Source organism: Dendrobates tinctorius, unplaced genomic scaffold (genome assembly GCF_039654945.1).
Source record: "Dendrobates tinctorius isolate UK_male_01 unplaced genomic scaffold, ASM3965494v1 ptg000070l, whole genome shotgun sequence".
In the NCBI taxonomy this organism is placed as follows: domain Eukaryota; kingdom Metazoa; phylum Chordata; class Amphibia; order Anura; family Dendrobatidae; genus Dendrobates; species Dendrobates tinctorius.
Window position 1 is genome coordinate 41,322,022 of NW_027361738.1, and position 16,393 is coordinate 41,338,414.

At 42.0% G+C, this 16,393-nt stretch overlaps 1 protein-coding gene across 3 annotated transcripts in view; it reads right to left on the reverse strand.

The window, feature by feature from the left end:
• Positions 1 to 16,393, reverse strand: part of LMBR1 (limb development membrane protein 1) — a 161,065-nt gene that overhangs the window by 85,479 nt on the left and 59,193 nt on the right. For all 3 annotated transcript variants that reach the window (XM_073581597.1, XM_073581598.1, XM_073581599.1), the window contains exon 5: positions 9,717 to 9,820. In XM_073581597.1, coding sequence (XP_073437698.1) covers positions 9,717 to 9,820 — 104 coding nt within the window. The remainder of the gene's footprint in view (positions 1 to 9,716; positions 9,821 to 16,393) is intronic.

Genomic DNA, 16,393 nt, shown 5'->3' on the forward strand with positions numbered 1-16,393 from the left:
CCAAGTCATTTTGAAATTTGGGAGCAAAAAAAAAATTTAAATTAAGAGATGATTCCAATAAAGGTTACTTTTCCAGTTGTGGTGTAGTAACCACTATGTCCACTAGGGGGCACTGTGTGGAGGTTCCAAGAGAAAGCATGAGTGGCAGAATCCTGAAGGATGGTTGTGCATCTCAAAGGGGGTGGCTTTGAGATGGAGACTTAGTTATGCGTATTGATCAGCAATGGTATTGCTGAGGTGTTATTTCAAGGTATAAGGGAGAAGTCTCTAGGTAACTTGGGAGTTGGGCGGGCCAGTTACCTTCAAACCCACCCAGGGGTGTGTCTGAAAACGCCTGTATTAAAAAGCTATGTGAGTGTGTGAAGGACCTGTGATGAGGTCATAGTCACGTGACCCGGTGGGCGGGGCTATAGACCATATAATGTGGCCAGGGTAGGCCACATGTGAGGAATGCTGGGACCTGGTTGGTCCAGTGTGGAAGGTCCTACAGAGATGGAGCTTCCTCCCAGACAGCACGTGTGAAGTAGCTGGGAGCAATGGCAATGTGTGCCTGAGAGTTCCCTGGGGGGAACGAACGTGTGCGGAATGCTGCAGCCGCATGAGGAACCCTGACGTGGGTGAGATAATTGTGAGGCTAAGTGAGCCTGCGTACTGGACATTGATAATAAGAGTGAAGCATTATAATGGACGCTATGCTGGTAATGCTATTAAGTGAACTTTCTTTTGCTGCTGTGGTTTATGAGGTGTGAATAAACCGCAGGGACTGTATGATTTGATGGAAAATCCGTGCCGGAACTGGTTTTTGTTCGCTGCAAGCGAGAATCCCCTAAGTAAATGACAGCGCTACCTCACACAGTACAGATTTGACCACAGCAAATACGAGGCAAAATCTCAAAATGTAGATGGGGATTTTTTTTGTGGACTTGTTGTAGATTTAACTTAAAGGGTGAATTCCTATCCTGGGCATTTATGGCACATCTGTCATATTTGTAAAACCATGTGGCCTCCGGCCGGCATCTATTAGGAGATCGGGGCCCCACTGGATGTTGCAGTGGAGACGTTGTCAGAATCCCCTTACAAATGAATGTTGAGCTCCAATCTCATAAGAGATACAGGTCGCATTGGTAGATTTGCATCGGCTATACATTTATGGCATGGTCGCAGAAAATCCACAAGGTGATGAAGGTGCCCGATGAAAACATGCACTATCTACATTGTTGGACACATTCAGAAAAATTAAAAATTGTGCAACATCGAAAGCTAGGTATAATTTTTGACTAAATCATCGTGAAAAATATAGAATGTCACAAAAAAAAAAAATATTAAAGGATTAAAAGGTAAACCATTAAAGGGAATTTGTCACCACATTTTCGGCCTATAAGATGGGGCCACAGCCATCAGGGACTTATCTACAGCATTCTGACAGGCGCAAAGAAAATACGCCTGTGAAGCCACGACAGAAGTAAGAAGGAGGACGTCATCGCTAGAAGATGGGAGGCACCGGACCAGACCACAACACCCACCACACCCGACCCCTGGTGAGTATAACCTAGGGGTACCGTTACACTTAAAGATGCACCAGCATTCCCGACAATGATAAGACCTTGTCAGGATCGCTGGTGCATCGCTATATGATCGCTGGTGAGCTGCCAAACAGGCAGCTTCACCAGCGATCAGCACCAGCGAGAATGCTGGTATCTAAAGTAAATATTGGGTTACTAAGCGGCGCATCACTTAGTTACCCGATGTGTACCTTAGAAACCTGCGTGCTCGCGCCAGGAGCTGCGAACACGCAGGTTTCTAAGGTACACATCGGGTAACTAAGTGACGCGCGCCGCTTAGTAACCTGATATTTACCTTAGATACCAGCTCCCAGCGCCTTCTTAGAGCGCAGGGAGCCTCGCTGATCGTTGGCTCCCGCTGCCACACGCAGTGATGCGCGCTGGCCAGTGGGAGAGCAAAGATCAAAAAATGGCCCAGGACTATAGTGCACGATCAGCGATACCCGGCAGGGGGGGCCGGTCACTGATCCCAGTCACACACAGCGATCTTGCTGGCGAGATCGCTGTGGCGTCACAAAATCAGCGATCTCGCTAGCGAGATCGCTGTGTGTGACGGGGCCTTATTTTTCTTATCTTTCAGGTTACATCGGGGGCTTATCTACAGCATTACAGAATGCTGCAGATAAGCCCCTGATGGCGGTGGCCTCATCTCATAGGCCAAAAATGGGGTGACAGATTCCCTTTAATCTTCTTGAATTCCTGTGCTGATAAGGCGGCAGCTACTATCCTGAATCAAAACAAAATTCTCCTGGGAAATTGCAATAATTTAATATTTCATATTCAATGCGAATTATTAGTAAATAAATAGAAAAAAAATATTTCCAAATATGAGGAATTACACTTTGAAAGGTGACTGGTTTATATCAGCAGCCGTGAAAAAAAACAAAACACCCAATTCTGTATAATAAGAAAACACAATGATCAAAACAGTATGCAAGACAAATTTTCCTGAAAGGTCCCCAGCGGGGGTCTTCCTTATTGTTAGGGCAATGTACGATTTCCTCTCACCCACAAAAAGTCATAGAGGGAACCTGCATGGTGTTGGTAACATTTAGCAGCACTTCCTTAATCACTCATTTCCAACAATTTATGGATGATCAGCGGCAAAAAAAAAAAAAAAATAATGAAAGAATTCAGTGCAAATCAGTTGAGAGAAACAGGCTTTGCTTCGAAACCCAAAGCTGCGACTCTTTAAAGCGGAGGCCTGACACGAATTAAAGCGCTGGAAAATAAAGGCTCGTCTGGCCATAAAATACAGTACCGGGTCACTTTTATGTAAGTTTGCCAAAAGGGACAAAAACCAGGACAATTTCAAACTGTGACACAGGATAGAAGCATATTAAAAAAAATCTTGCTTTCTTCTCCATTGCGCTGTCATGTTACTTAGCTTTATAGACCTTGCAAACTGGAGACCCGACCTCTTCGATTTCCACCTGGCCCACCTAATTAATTAAGCAAGGAAGTTACCTTACATTTTTTTTTAATCCTATTTGCTTTTTATTATCAGTCCGTTTGTTTGATGTTTTAGACGTTAACCTCTTAATCCCGCTGAACATTTTGGGAATGTCTGGATCATTTAGGTAATTGGTCAGGATGTTTCTGTCGCTCATGTTCAATTTTATATAACAAGTTGTGGTATGATGTGCAGCATTAAAGGGAGAAAAAAAAAATAATAATAATAAATGACACAAGACTGAGGCACCTTACCGGATCGGTAGGGTATAGAGACCATGTAATGTATAAATCATACAAGACGAGGTGGAATCTTTATTGGAAGCACATGAATCTGAGCTCTCCGCAATCAGCAATCATTTTTCAGTAAGGAAACAAAACATGCAAAATAAAGAACATATTTTTTTTAAAATAAAACTATAGTTAAAAATACATACGGTAAGTAAACATTTTCATCTGGCATTAATAGGATCCGATGTCAAATTGTTAAGTATTCTGAATCATTGAATGATCACATTTGACAAAAATGTAAATATTGGCGCATTTCTAAGCCGTATTAAGGCCGCAAAATGAACCTGAACAAACAACATCATGGGTCCTTAAAATACTTTTAGTTTGGGGGCTAAGACTCATGGTCCGACTGGTATTTGAGGCTGTAGTTTGGGCCGGATGATGCATGTAGCATTGTTAATATGAGGGTTGCCCGGTCACAAGATACTGATGACTTATAAAGTTAGGTCATCAATATCAGTTTATAGGGGTCCGATACCTGGTACCCCCCACCGATCAACTGTTATGATCAGCCAGATGTTAACACATTGGAAGAAACTTAACAATAAGCAACTCCATTCATTGCCGCCCGGTACTGCTGAACATTGGTCAGATCTAATTACAGCTAATTGGGAAGGTATCGGACCCCTATTAATCTGATACAGATTACCCATCGTCTACCTAGGCCATTAATATCTTATGATTGGAATAACCCTTTGAAATTCACTTAAACGGATAGAAGAGATACAGGAAAACTGCTAAAGTTAAAACTCTCACAATATGCAACCATCCCTTAACTGTCTAAATAAAGTCTCCTGTAGATCTAAAGAAAATGGTCTTGCAAGTACCTAAGTGACAAAAAAAATGTATAGGGTATCTTGGCAAGATCATTTTCTTTTGTTCTGTTAGAAGAAAATTATACAAATTAACTTTTTTTTTATCAAATTGCCAATAAGACTCCATAAATTCTTCTGACCGCTACGTTTATTCAAAATCATCCCTTTCATTAATAGATAACATTTCGGAGATCAAGTTTTTACTTACAGAAAATATTTATCCTCATACTAACATGGATAGATCACGATCTGCTCATATCTATGCACAGAAAACCTAAGATAAAAACAAAATGAAAAAATACCCTGCAGTAAAAAAAAATTGCAATAGTGCATGAAACAACATATGGTACTTAGATAACATAATTTTGATTTAAAAAAATAAATAAATAAATAAATGCCGTCCCACCACATCACGGTGACTATATTCAGGACAATCCTAACCTTTAGTTTTAAAACCTTTCCATTTGTCAAATTAAGTAAATGTGAATAAGAGCCGAGCAGAGATGAACTGAAATATAACTTGGCCATTATTCACATTTATGTCATTTGACGCATAGAAGGGTTTTAATACTAGAGGCAATGACAAGCGCGAATTAGGGTCACCGTGACATGGTGAGATGGCTTTTACGCTTTTTTTTTTTTTTTTAAACAAAATTATGTTAACTAAAAGTACCCCATGTTATTTTCCTGCACTATTATTATTTATTTACTGCAGGGTATCCGTTCATTTTTTTTTTTTTGCTTAGGTTTTGTCTCTTTAGCAGCCAGTGTGAACATGCACCTACACGTGGCACTTATATTCGGGTTCATCTCTTTAGGTTTTCATATCTATGCATGTAGAGAGAGTGGCGTGAATGCCTCTTGGAAATCGTTATCTAAACATATTCTCATCTCCTTGGCTAAATCAAGGTAAACTTACTAACTAGGTCTCTTTTGAAGGTACATATATAGTCAAGGTACAGAAGTCAGTGGCATTCCCATCCTGCTCTTTTTCTACTTTTCCTTTCCTTCTTTTCTCTGTATTTGCTATTTATGATTTATTATTACTAAAAGGTCTTATGCAATAAAGGTAATCAAATTTTCAATATTACACTAGACATACCATTACTTTGAATCTGTATTAGGATTGGAGGTTTTCCCTCCAGGCTATAGCTTATTTCAATGACTAAGGTATGTTTGTTTGTATGTTATACTCGATCAATATTTATAATAAAAATATAATGAACATAAAAACATTCCCATGTCAATCATACATGGCGGGCGATGGCCAAAGGAAGTGAGGACTATGGAAACGAGGTTCGGTTTTTCATCAACTTCCATTCGTTTCTAGGAAAGTTACCGAGCTTGTCAGTTTCTCGAGCCTTAATTCCTAGATCTGAGGAATGTAGAGCACCCAGCAGTGCAGCAACTGCCCTTAAAGTAACAGCAGTGCAGCACCTACCCCTAGACTATGTAAAGAAGGGGGACATGAGGGGAAAGCAGCAACAGTTCCAAAACAGAGAAAGCCCGACACCATGGCCTTGAGTGCCTGCCACCAGCAGTGCAGGTTAAAGCAAAGATGGGACAGTTGAAAAGAAAATAGAGAGACAAGTGCACATTGGATAATAGTGTTATAAATGGTTGGAGGGTGTCAGTGATGTTTACCCGAGTATGTCTCAACACCAATAAAGGACTGCAATAAGTTCAGCTGCTGCAGTCACGTCTGCGAAAAGAAGCTTCTGCATAAAAATTGAGGGATAGCTGAGAGTGCTCCTGTATAGAAAGTAGTTCCACACTTAAGGTACTGTCACACTTAGCGATGCACCAGCGATCCCGACCAGCGATATGACGCGGTCAGGATCGCTGGTGCATCGCCAAGTGGTCGCTAGTGAGCTGCCACACAAGCAGATCTCACCAGTGACATAGCAGCGGTGGGGGGGTCGTTACTTACCTGTCAGATGAGGCGATGAAGACGTCCTCCCGCACGCGTCGCTCGTCGGCACAACAGGAAGCCCAACTGGGAGCTGACAACGAGAAACGGTCCAGGACGTTCTCACGCGATCAGCGATAATCAGCGGGGGAGCTGGTCGGAGGTAAGTATCAGACAGCTGCTACGTCACAAAAACCAGTGACGTTATAACGATATTGCTAGCGATATCGCTTAGTGTGACAGGCCCTTTAGTTGTGCTCCAAGTAGTCTTTATTATGCGTTTCAGGTTCATACTAAACACTTTCTCAAATAAAACTACAGTAGTAGTTGCCTTAGCATTATTTGAGAAAGTTCAGGATGCACCCGAAACACGTAATAAAGACTACTTGGAGCACAACTACAAGTGTGGAACTACTCTTTCTATACAGCAGTGCGGTCAGCCACACATCAACCTCTCAACTAGATATGGAAAGTGACATTGTCACCAAGGTGTTTGGGCGCTAACCAGGTCCCCAGAACTAGGGGCTATCTGGTCTATCCTTGTATCCGGATTAATCCTGAAGGTGGAGAAGCTGGGTTCTCGTACTTTGCTATGCTCCTATATCTACCCTAATCTGTCCCCTCCCCCAAGGATAGTGGGAAGCTGAAGTGTATAGGAACACAATAATCAGACATAGGGAATGCAGACAGGGATAAATGGAAATACCAAAAAGGTACAAAAAACACACACACACATACCAGACAATAGAGTGAGACAAAGGAAAGTTAAAGGAAGGAGAAACCAAACAGGAGAGGATGAGGATGTGCACACAGACAAACCTTCAAGCAACAATCTCCTGAACAATCTTCAAACACTAACTCCAACCACAAACTACACCTTCAACTCCACAACCAAGCAGTAAGAACTAACACTGACAATCCCCAAGTACCAGAGGAAAGCATATATAAGCATATATAGCAGACGGGAGTGAACAGATGAGACAATCCAAGTAGGGATTATCAATGGAGGTCTGCTGCATCCTGCTAGTGCATTAGTCAGGGTTTTGGTGAGTCAACCTTTCAAATGTGTTTTTTTGGATTTCCTTGTGACCTCTTTCACCCTGCACCAGTGATGTGTCGACACGCCATGTTACCCGCACAACCAATCACTATCCGCAACGGTGACCTCACATCACTGCTGTAACCAGTGATTGGCTACAGTGGTCACATGTTGTGACATCACTGGAGCCAGATAAAAAGACCGTCAGGGGACCCGTAAGCAGGAGGGGGCTGACAAGGGAAGTATTAGATATTGTGTTATTTTATAGTAATGCAAATTTATGGGGGGGGGGAAATAAGGAAAATTACTTTAAGCCAATAGGGGTTCATATTATATGTTAGAGAGTGAAAATACACTGCTTATAAGAGAAAAATACGACCCAGAGGTACCATACGGATTATGCACAGGTCTTTCTTTTATTGTGCAGGAACTCTGTGCATTCATTACTACTGAACAGAAGGGGTTCATAATACTACCAATCTGAAGCCGAAAACCTAAAAACGAGCACAATATAGACTTAAATACGTAGATAGAGACTTAACTACGTAGACCTAACAAAGCGTTACTTGGCCAGACAGCACCGCACCACGTCTGAAGGGCCCCTGATATTTACCACATCTCCTAATAGAATTTCTCGATTTTACAACCACTTCCTATGGTTCATAGTTACTGTAAAGGCAAAGTGGATAAAAAGGTGGTAGAGGCTATAAAAAGCAGCCACTGCGAGCTTACAAAAATCCACTTCAGAAAAATAAAGCCCACAGACAACCCCTCCAGGCCTAAATGTCCATTTACATTAATGCCCGCGATTAATTAGAAACTAAGCAGAGAATTTTGCTGGGTCTGTTTTGCTATGTACAGTCGTATGGCACAAATCCAATACTCATAATCAAGGCCATTAGTCAAGAGGTTATTAGAAGAGCACATTAGCAAGAAATTAAATGCTCAGGTCAGGGAAGGATGACTCAATGAAATATTGTACAGAAAACCACTAATTTACTGGTTTAATAAACTGGGAGCACAATAAAGTCATATTTTTCACAGCGATTGAATCGCTTATCTTGAAGGTCTAAGCGTGACAGAAAAATCAAAGGAGGCCGCGATTTCTGCTATATACAGTGATGCTGTAGCACAAGCGATCAGACGATCGCAGCTTCAAAATATAAGAACCGAGAATAGTAAAAAAAAAAAAAAAAAAAAAAAAAAAAGGTCAAATTACGCCACTTTTCACCCATTAAAATACAGATATTAAAGATATTAAAAGAATACACATTTGGTATCGCCTTCAGAAAAGTTTGATTAACATAGAAAAATTAATCCGATTAATAAACAGCGTAAAAGGAAAAAAATTAAGAACGACAAAATAATGTTTTTATGTCTGCTGCAATTTCATAAAAAGGTCTATTAAAAAAAAAAACAATCAAAACGTCACATCTATCCTAAAAGTCGTTTTGCCCTGCGAAAAATAAGCCGTCAAGACAGATGCAGTGGTAAAATGAGAATACAAAACACAATGCAATCAAATACAACAGAATTCAAAAAACATTCTTTGTTTTACAGTTATTTAAACAGAATTAAAAAGTAAAAAGGGGGGAGAGATGCAAGACACAGAGACTCCACCAATCCAGGTATGCAGGAGTTAATAAGCTAAAACACAGTCCTAATAAAATATACAGGACTCAAAACTGCATGACATTCTAAAAAAGGAAAAAAATAAAAGCACAAAAAAAAAAAAAAAATCACAGCCCATAGTGGGTAATTCTCAGTGTATGCCATGAGACGTATACAGAAAAGAAAAAAAGTCACAGTCAAATAGCTTCAATTTGAAAATGAAACCTGGAGGAGGTGATGAGCAGTACCACAACACGTGTTTCGAGTTAGCTTTTCCGGTATACCCCTGGAAGATAATGGTCATCGTGAATCAGGGCCATAGGGCAAGAATGTCTGAGCGAAACGAGAAATTGTTTCACAGGACAGTCTGCTCTCCTGATCTACAAGTCTCTCTCTGGTAACGCCCCTTCATTTAAAATAAGCTCTGGAGGCAGATTCTCAGGAGACCTTTGTCCAGCCTAAAGATCTTAAAGGGCCTGTCACACTAAGCGATATCGTTTTTGTGACGTTATAGCGATATTGATAGCGATATCGCCATGTCTGATACTTACCTCCGACCGCTCCACCGCTGGTTATCGCTGATCGCGCGAGAACGTCCTGGACCGTTTCTCGTCATCGGCTTCCTGCTGGCGCCGACGAGCGACGTGTGGAAGCGGGCGGGAGGACGTCAGGATCGCCTCGTCTGACAGGTAAGTAGCGACCCCCGACCCCTGCTATGTCACTGGTGAGATCTGCCTGTGTGGCAGCTCACTAGCGACCACTTAGCGATGCACCAGCGCTCCTGACCGGGTCAGATCGCTGGTCGGGATCGCTGGTGCATCGCTAAGTGTGACAGTACCTTTACAGTACTTTACACATTAAGAAAAACGTGGATCACCGATATCATGGTCTCGTTGTGTTCAACTTTCTAAGACCTAGTTTCCCATTTAGAGAACTTCAGAGGGTTGATCCTACTGACAGATCCCCTTTTGAGTGTTTAGGGCTTTACCCGTAACATAGGACATTCATTTTAGAACTGGTGCTAAAATTAAAGTTACCTTTTTGAGTCCGGCAAAGCCTTCAGATTCCAGAAAGAAGAACGCAAATGGCATGAACACGAAAAGACACAGATTGGAGAAAAGTGAAACAAGATTCCAAAGTCCTGAAATTGGAAAACAAAAATTAACTTTGCTTAATTTAGCGAGAGGATTTTCCCAAGCTTCATTTATTTACACACTAGTGTTTGTCATTCTCATGGTGTCAATTTTATCTCACTGTTGGCTGAAACACATTTTCCCCTTCAAATTTTTTATTTATTTTTTTTTTTTTTAATCAATATAACCAAATTAGTAATCTAGCAAACCACAGTGATTTACACAAATTCTGTTAAAGGGAATACAGAGAAAACCATGACATCTAACAACACAGGAGTATTGGAACAGGAACAAGACAAACTATAAGGGGAGCGCCCATGGAAAAAGAACCAAAAGGTAGATGGCTTCATGATGCAGTATGTCACACAATTAGCCAAATTCACAATTAATGAATAAAAAGCTTTTTCTTCATCATCTTTTCTGACGAATTGATTCACTCCAGCAGCGCAAACTACCCACGTGTATATCCAACTGGATCCAACACAATTAGCCAAAAGACAGTCGAGCACGTGACAATTGTGGATCTGCGTGTGTTATACATGAGCCCCATACCTTCGCATCATTCAAGCATTAAGGACACTTGTAAGTTGCTCACATATCTACACAAGCTAAAAATTCCAGGAATGGGATGAGTTTTATTTTTTCTTTCCTAGTCCGGGGCTATTGTTTGCTTTGCAGCTGAACATTGGAAAAATGAGGAGTCGGCATTGAGACAAAATGAGTGTGGATGATGCCACAAGGCTTGCCAGGGGTCTATAGTAAGGGGAACGTGGAAATTAGTATAAGTCAAGCTAAACACAGAAGGCCAGAAGAGAAAACTTCACGGGCAGGTCCATCATAGCATAGGTACCAGGTCGCCTTTGGAGGCACACATCCGAAAGTGTAGGTAGACTTTAAAGGCAGATAGGTCAGGCATGGGCATGGAGACAATGAGGACGGTGTGACTTAGAATTATTAATGGTCAAGCCCAAGACTTCGCCAAAAGCTGTTAAAATAGAAAGAAGATGAGGGAGCATGACAAGGGGATGCTTATGCTGCCCCTTGTCATACTCCATCACCTTCTATTACTGTACATAGCAAAATGTTGTCAAACCGACATACAGTAATTATGGCAAAGACCGGGTAGCTCGAAACACGCAACGTCCGAACAATCCCCGATGGCTGCTCTAAGCGACATCATGGAAAAAGAGCAAATAGGAGGGGGAGAAAAAGGAAGCAACCCTGCCATATTGTGTTCCTACCTCTATCGAGAACCTAGTAGTTATAGTACGAAGGGCAAAAAGTTTGCTTCCAAAGCCCGTCTTTGAGGGCTAAAATACATCTAAAATCACAGGATAATGAATCAAAAGCTTTAGAAATATCGAGAGTAAAGAGGGCAATATGCGTATAGAGGCCACGTGATCAGCTCTGCAGATATTATCGCTGGCTTGGAGTTGCAGAATGATGTCTGTTTGATCTCTACGAGTTTAGGCACAATGACGGTTTGAGCCACTGCAGAAAATGAGTGCAGAGTGGAGCCAGACTTAAAGAAAGACAAAAGGGCCAGATCCATAGTTTGCCATTTATTGAAAACACTTTAATTTTTTTTGCCTTGTGGTATTTGAGGATTTTGAATTTGACGCCAAAATAAATAAAAAAATGCTTTATTTTTTTTACGTTAATCATTTTATTACTTTTCAAACTAATAAAAATAAAAAAACAAAATGCCATGAAAAGCTGCAAAAATGTGCCAAAAACTGAAAACTCCAGAACCCTACTCAAGGCAGGGACTGAAGTGAGATGTGACAAAAAAAGTGACATTTAATAAGTCTCATTTCATAAACTCATCAAAAACACCTGGATGAGCAAACTCAGGGGGGGGGGGGAACGGAGGGGGGGCTCAAAATGTATAGATAGTAATGTGCAAACACTAAATGCACTAAAAGAAGCAATTTACTCCAAAAAACTGGAGGAGCAACAATGATGAATCGGAACTAGTTGCAGAACCAGAAGGTTGGCAAATTATTTATAATTTTATCTATTGTAAGTTACGGTAATATACGGTAAGCTTATTTTCAACCTTGTCCTAGGTTTGTACAAACTATTACAGCACAACTTTTAAAAGCCCCCAAAGTTTTTACCTTTTCTACATGTAGTTTAATTTTTTTTAATGCAAATTGACACCATATCCTGTGAACATAATAAAAAAAAAAAACATATCCCTACTTTAGTTTAATTTATGGACCAGACTCACATTTTGGATGTTGCATATAAAAAAAACAAATTTGCAAAAAAAAATTAATATTGTGAGTTTGGCTTAAATCCAATTAACCACCTGTAAATAAATATATTAAATAGGAATAAAGTCTGACAACAGATCCCAACCAAATATATCTTTACAATTTCATACATACACATAAAATGAATTAAAATCCACAAAAATAAAAAGTCTTGAATTAGCAGGTACAACAGTAATACAGTAATAGGGACAGTCCTATACCCAGAAATAAAATATTAAATGTCTGTCATATTCCATATGTAATACCTCAGGGTATGTGATAGTACGAATAACACTGCATACATTATGTGCATTTTTTTTTCAGCTTTTTTTAAAAAATTAAAGGAAAAAAAAAGCAGCTAAGCTGAAGAATTGACATACTGCAGTTTAAAAATTAAAAAAAAAAAAAAAAAACCCGCGCAGTGTGAATCAGATTTTAGAAATGCATCATTTAATTTGCAGCTACAGTAAAACATTGCATGCACGCAACCCAAGACCACACTTGCATGAATGTAACCCAGACAGTGCTTGAATGTAAGACGGATCGCTGACTATAGACCCTGCTAAAAGACAACTATGCTGCCTACCTACCCTGCAAAACTCATTCCTGCTGCTTCATCGCCATCTTGTGGCTACTATTGGAATACGGACACTCAAAAGCCAAAATATTCAGAAAAAGCTTTCTATTGGAAACCAATGATATAATCTTGGGACAGAGAGAGAAGCTGTAATCACATGCAGTGATTTGATAAATAGTCTCACAGTATCCACTGCTGTGAAAAAATTGCATCAGTCTTTGCTTATCCTCCACAATCTCCCCTTATATTTAGCTAGAAAGCATTCAGCGCAAGTGCGAATCTAACAGCTGCATTAGGATATTAATTATCTGGGAAATGGAAGCAGAAAAAAAATGGCTAACTACAGAGATATTCCTGTTGTGAAGACTCTTTAGGAAAAACTCAAGAAATGGCAGACTAGATAAGTTCACATTGCATTTAGATGAAGGCAAAGCCACCAAATTTTCCCAGGTGAAGGCGCTTCAGGAAAACTCTGGAGGATATTTTCCTGAGGTGGCTTGGCTGCCATTCTTGTGGCGACACAGCGAGCGGATTCCAGACTTAGGCTGGGTTCACACGTAGTGTTTTTTTTGCGTTTTCGCGGCGATTTTAAACGCGCGATTTTGCCACGAAAACGCGAAAAAACAGCATCCCATGCAATCTTATGGGATTCCGCAATGCTGTGCTAATGCTGCGGATTTTCACGTGGCAGAATCGCATCGCGGAAAAAAACGCAGCATGCTCATTAATTTTGCGCAATCGCGGCGATTCCGCCCACATAGGAATGCATTGTTCTGCTTACTTTCCGCATGTGGCTGTGCCCACCATGCGAAAAGTAAGCAGAACATTTGCGGATGGTACCCACGGTCTGGAGGAGAGGAGACTGTCCTCCGGGCTCTGGGTACCATATCCCTGTAAAAAATAGAATTAAAATAAAAAATATTGTTATTCTTACCTTCTGGCGTCCCGCGCAGCCATCCCGCTTCTCTCCACGCTCCCGGCATCTTCCGGTCCCAGTAATCCTTTGCGAGAATGACCGCGATGACGTTGCGGTCTCGCGGGAGCGCGACGTCTCGCAGTCATTGGCGATGACTTCGCGGGTGTGCAACGTCTTGCGGTCATTTGCGCAAAGGATTACCGGGACTGGAAGATGCCGGGAGCGTGGAGAGAAGCGGGATCCTCCTGAAAAATATGCCCTTAGGATATTTGCACACACTGTTTTTGGAGGAGTCTTTTGGAGGAGTCTTTTGGAGTGAGACTTAGGCTGAGTGCAGACGGACTTTTTAGCCCTGCAGATTTTTCCACGCAGAATGGAAGAAATCCGCAGGTCAAATGACCTGCATTTTTCCTACGGATTTCTTCCATTTTTCCTGCGGTTTTATTGCGGTTTTTCTGCAGCTTTCCCCCTGCGGATTTGGTGACAGGTGAGATGGAAAACCGCACAAAAGAAGTAACATGCTGCGGATTTTGTACCGCAGGAAAAATCCGCAGCGCCTGCACAGCGGTTTTTTTTTTTTTCATTGATTTTAAGGCTACTGTACATCACAATGCGGATATGCAACGTTTCTGTGCGGTAAAATCCGCTGCAAATCTGCATCGTGTGCACACAGCCTTAAGGAAAGAAAATAAATGGGGATTACATATACCAGTAAAGTTTCCAGGAGTCCATCCTGACAACATCATGGACGTTGTCCTTCATATCTTTATAGGGACAGGAAACATACAAGAGTTTAAAAAGCCCCTCCCACCCACCTCTTTCAGTGCTTTTTCCAAGTACCACACCAGGATGGATGCAACTTATATTTTATTAAATTTCCATACAACGATAACTCACATTAGTAATAGGAAATCATAAGGGAGGGAACCTAACCGTGCTGTCAGGATGGACTCCTGGAAACAGCATTACCGGTAGGTCTAATCCCCATTTTCCAGGACATCCCTCCTGACAGCGCCATGGAGAATACCAAAGAATTAGGGTCCCGTCACACTAAACCATGCAGCAGCGATCCCGACAACGATACAACCTTGTCAGGATCGCTGTTGCCTCGCTACATGATTGCTGGCGAGCTGTCAAACAGGCAGATCTCACCAGCGATCAGGACCAGCGAGGACGCTGGTATCCAAGGTAAATATTGGGTAACTAAGCGCGCGTCACTTAGTTACCCGCTGTGTACCTTGGATACCAGCTCCCAGCGCGAGCACGCAGGTATCGAAGGTACACAGCGGGTAATTAAGCGACGCGCGTGCTTAGTTACCCGATATTTACCTTAGATACCAGCTCCCAGCGTCTGCTTACAGCGCTGGGAGCTCGCTGATCCCGCTTCCACTGTCGCTGATGCATGTCACACACAGCGAGATCGCTGGCGAGAACACTGTTGCGTCACAAAATCAGCGATCTCGCTAGCGATCTCGCTGTGTGTGACGGGGCGTTTACATTCTAGGGTGGGACAACTGCCTGGAGAACCTTTGTACCAAAAGCAGTCTGTTGGCCTGACAATACATCTAATGTATAATGTTTGCAGAAAGTATTTATGCTAGCCCAATTTGCTGACTCACAGAAAAAACTAATACCTTTTAAAATCAACTTTTATACTGATTTATTAAAATGTAAACACAGCAAACAAACTGTTATTCGCCTTTACAGGTCAAACAACTAGGTCAGAGCTCAATGTATTGGTATACTATAACCAGAATACCACAAAATACCCTAATTCACCCTATAATTACCTTATGGAGCCCCTACCTGTCTGCAGAGGTTCGCACCCTAGCTTGTACGCAATATGGCGCCCCAGCTCGACGACGGCTCACCCTCACCCCCTAAATACTCTCCCTTAAACTATCTATTTGAGCAGGGTAGGGAATAGGGAAAGAGGATGAAACTGAGGGGGATAGAGCACGGTTAATCAAGATACTTTCAAGGTGCTAAAGTGCATTTTATAAGCAAAAGCAGCATCCTTCATGACGACTGAACAATATTGCACTGTGCCCCATAAGGCCCATGCCTAATATCATAATAAGCCTAGATGCATATTTAGCACGTGGCACTCATCATGTCACTAACTGGTTTAGAGGTTGTGCAGGACGATTGAGAGTTCAGGTATTTACACAATGCCCATAGCACATTACCCAGATGTAACACCGTGTACAAAGAAAAGTGGTCCATACACCAGAAAACAAAACTTATCAGCTATCCATAAGTGATACTGCAGCAGCCCCCCCAAGACAGAGGTAATGCTTTTTATATTACCTTCTCTTCTTGGGTTCCCTGCGTCCCACTGTAGAATGTACGCTCTGGCCGGAAGTAAGCCGTCAGCGTGCATCAATGAAGTCACTGGAAGTGCACCTCTTCATCGTGCCAAGCGGTCTGCCCAGAGCAGGCAGCACGCCATCAGCGGACGCTGGAGCTGAGAGACCACCATCTGTTGAGGGCAAAGCAGAGTGCGCCTCTGTAGGAACCACGACAGGAAGCAAAGAAGAGGACGTCACCGTTAGAAGATAGGAGGCGCCGGACCGCGACACCCTTTGGACCAAGACCGGACCGCCCCCGGTGAGTATATTCTAACTCGTTTTTCTTATCTTTCAGGTTACATTGGGGGCTTAACTACAGCATTAAAGTCGAAAAATGGGGTGACAGATTCCCTATAAAGAGGCTCGTGTACCAAGAACTCTTGCTGCTCCACTGGCTTGTGGCTGCAGAACCCCCCTTTGGGGGGGGGGTCACGACATGCTGACCTCTTGACAGGGCGAAGGAGATGATGGACCCCGCT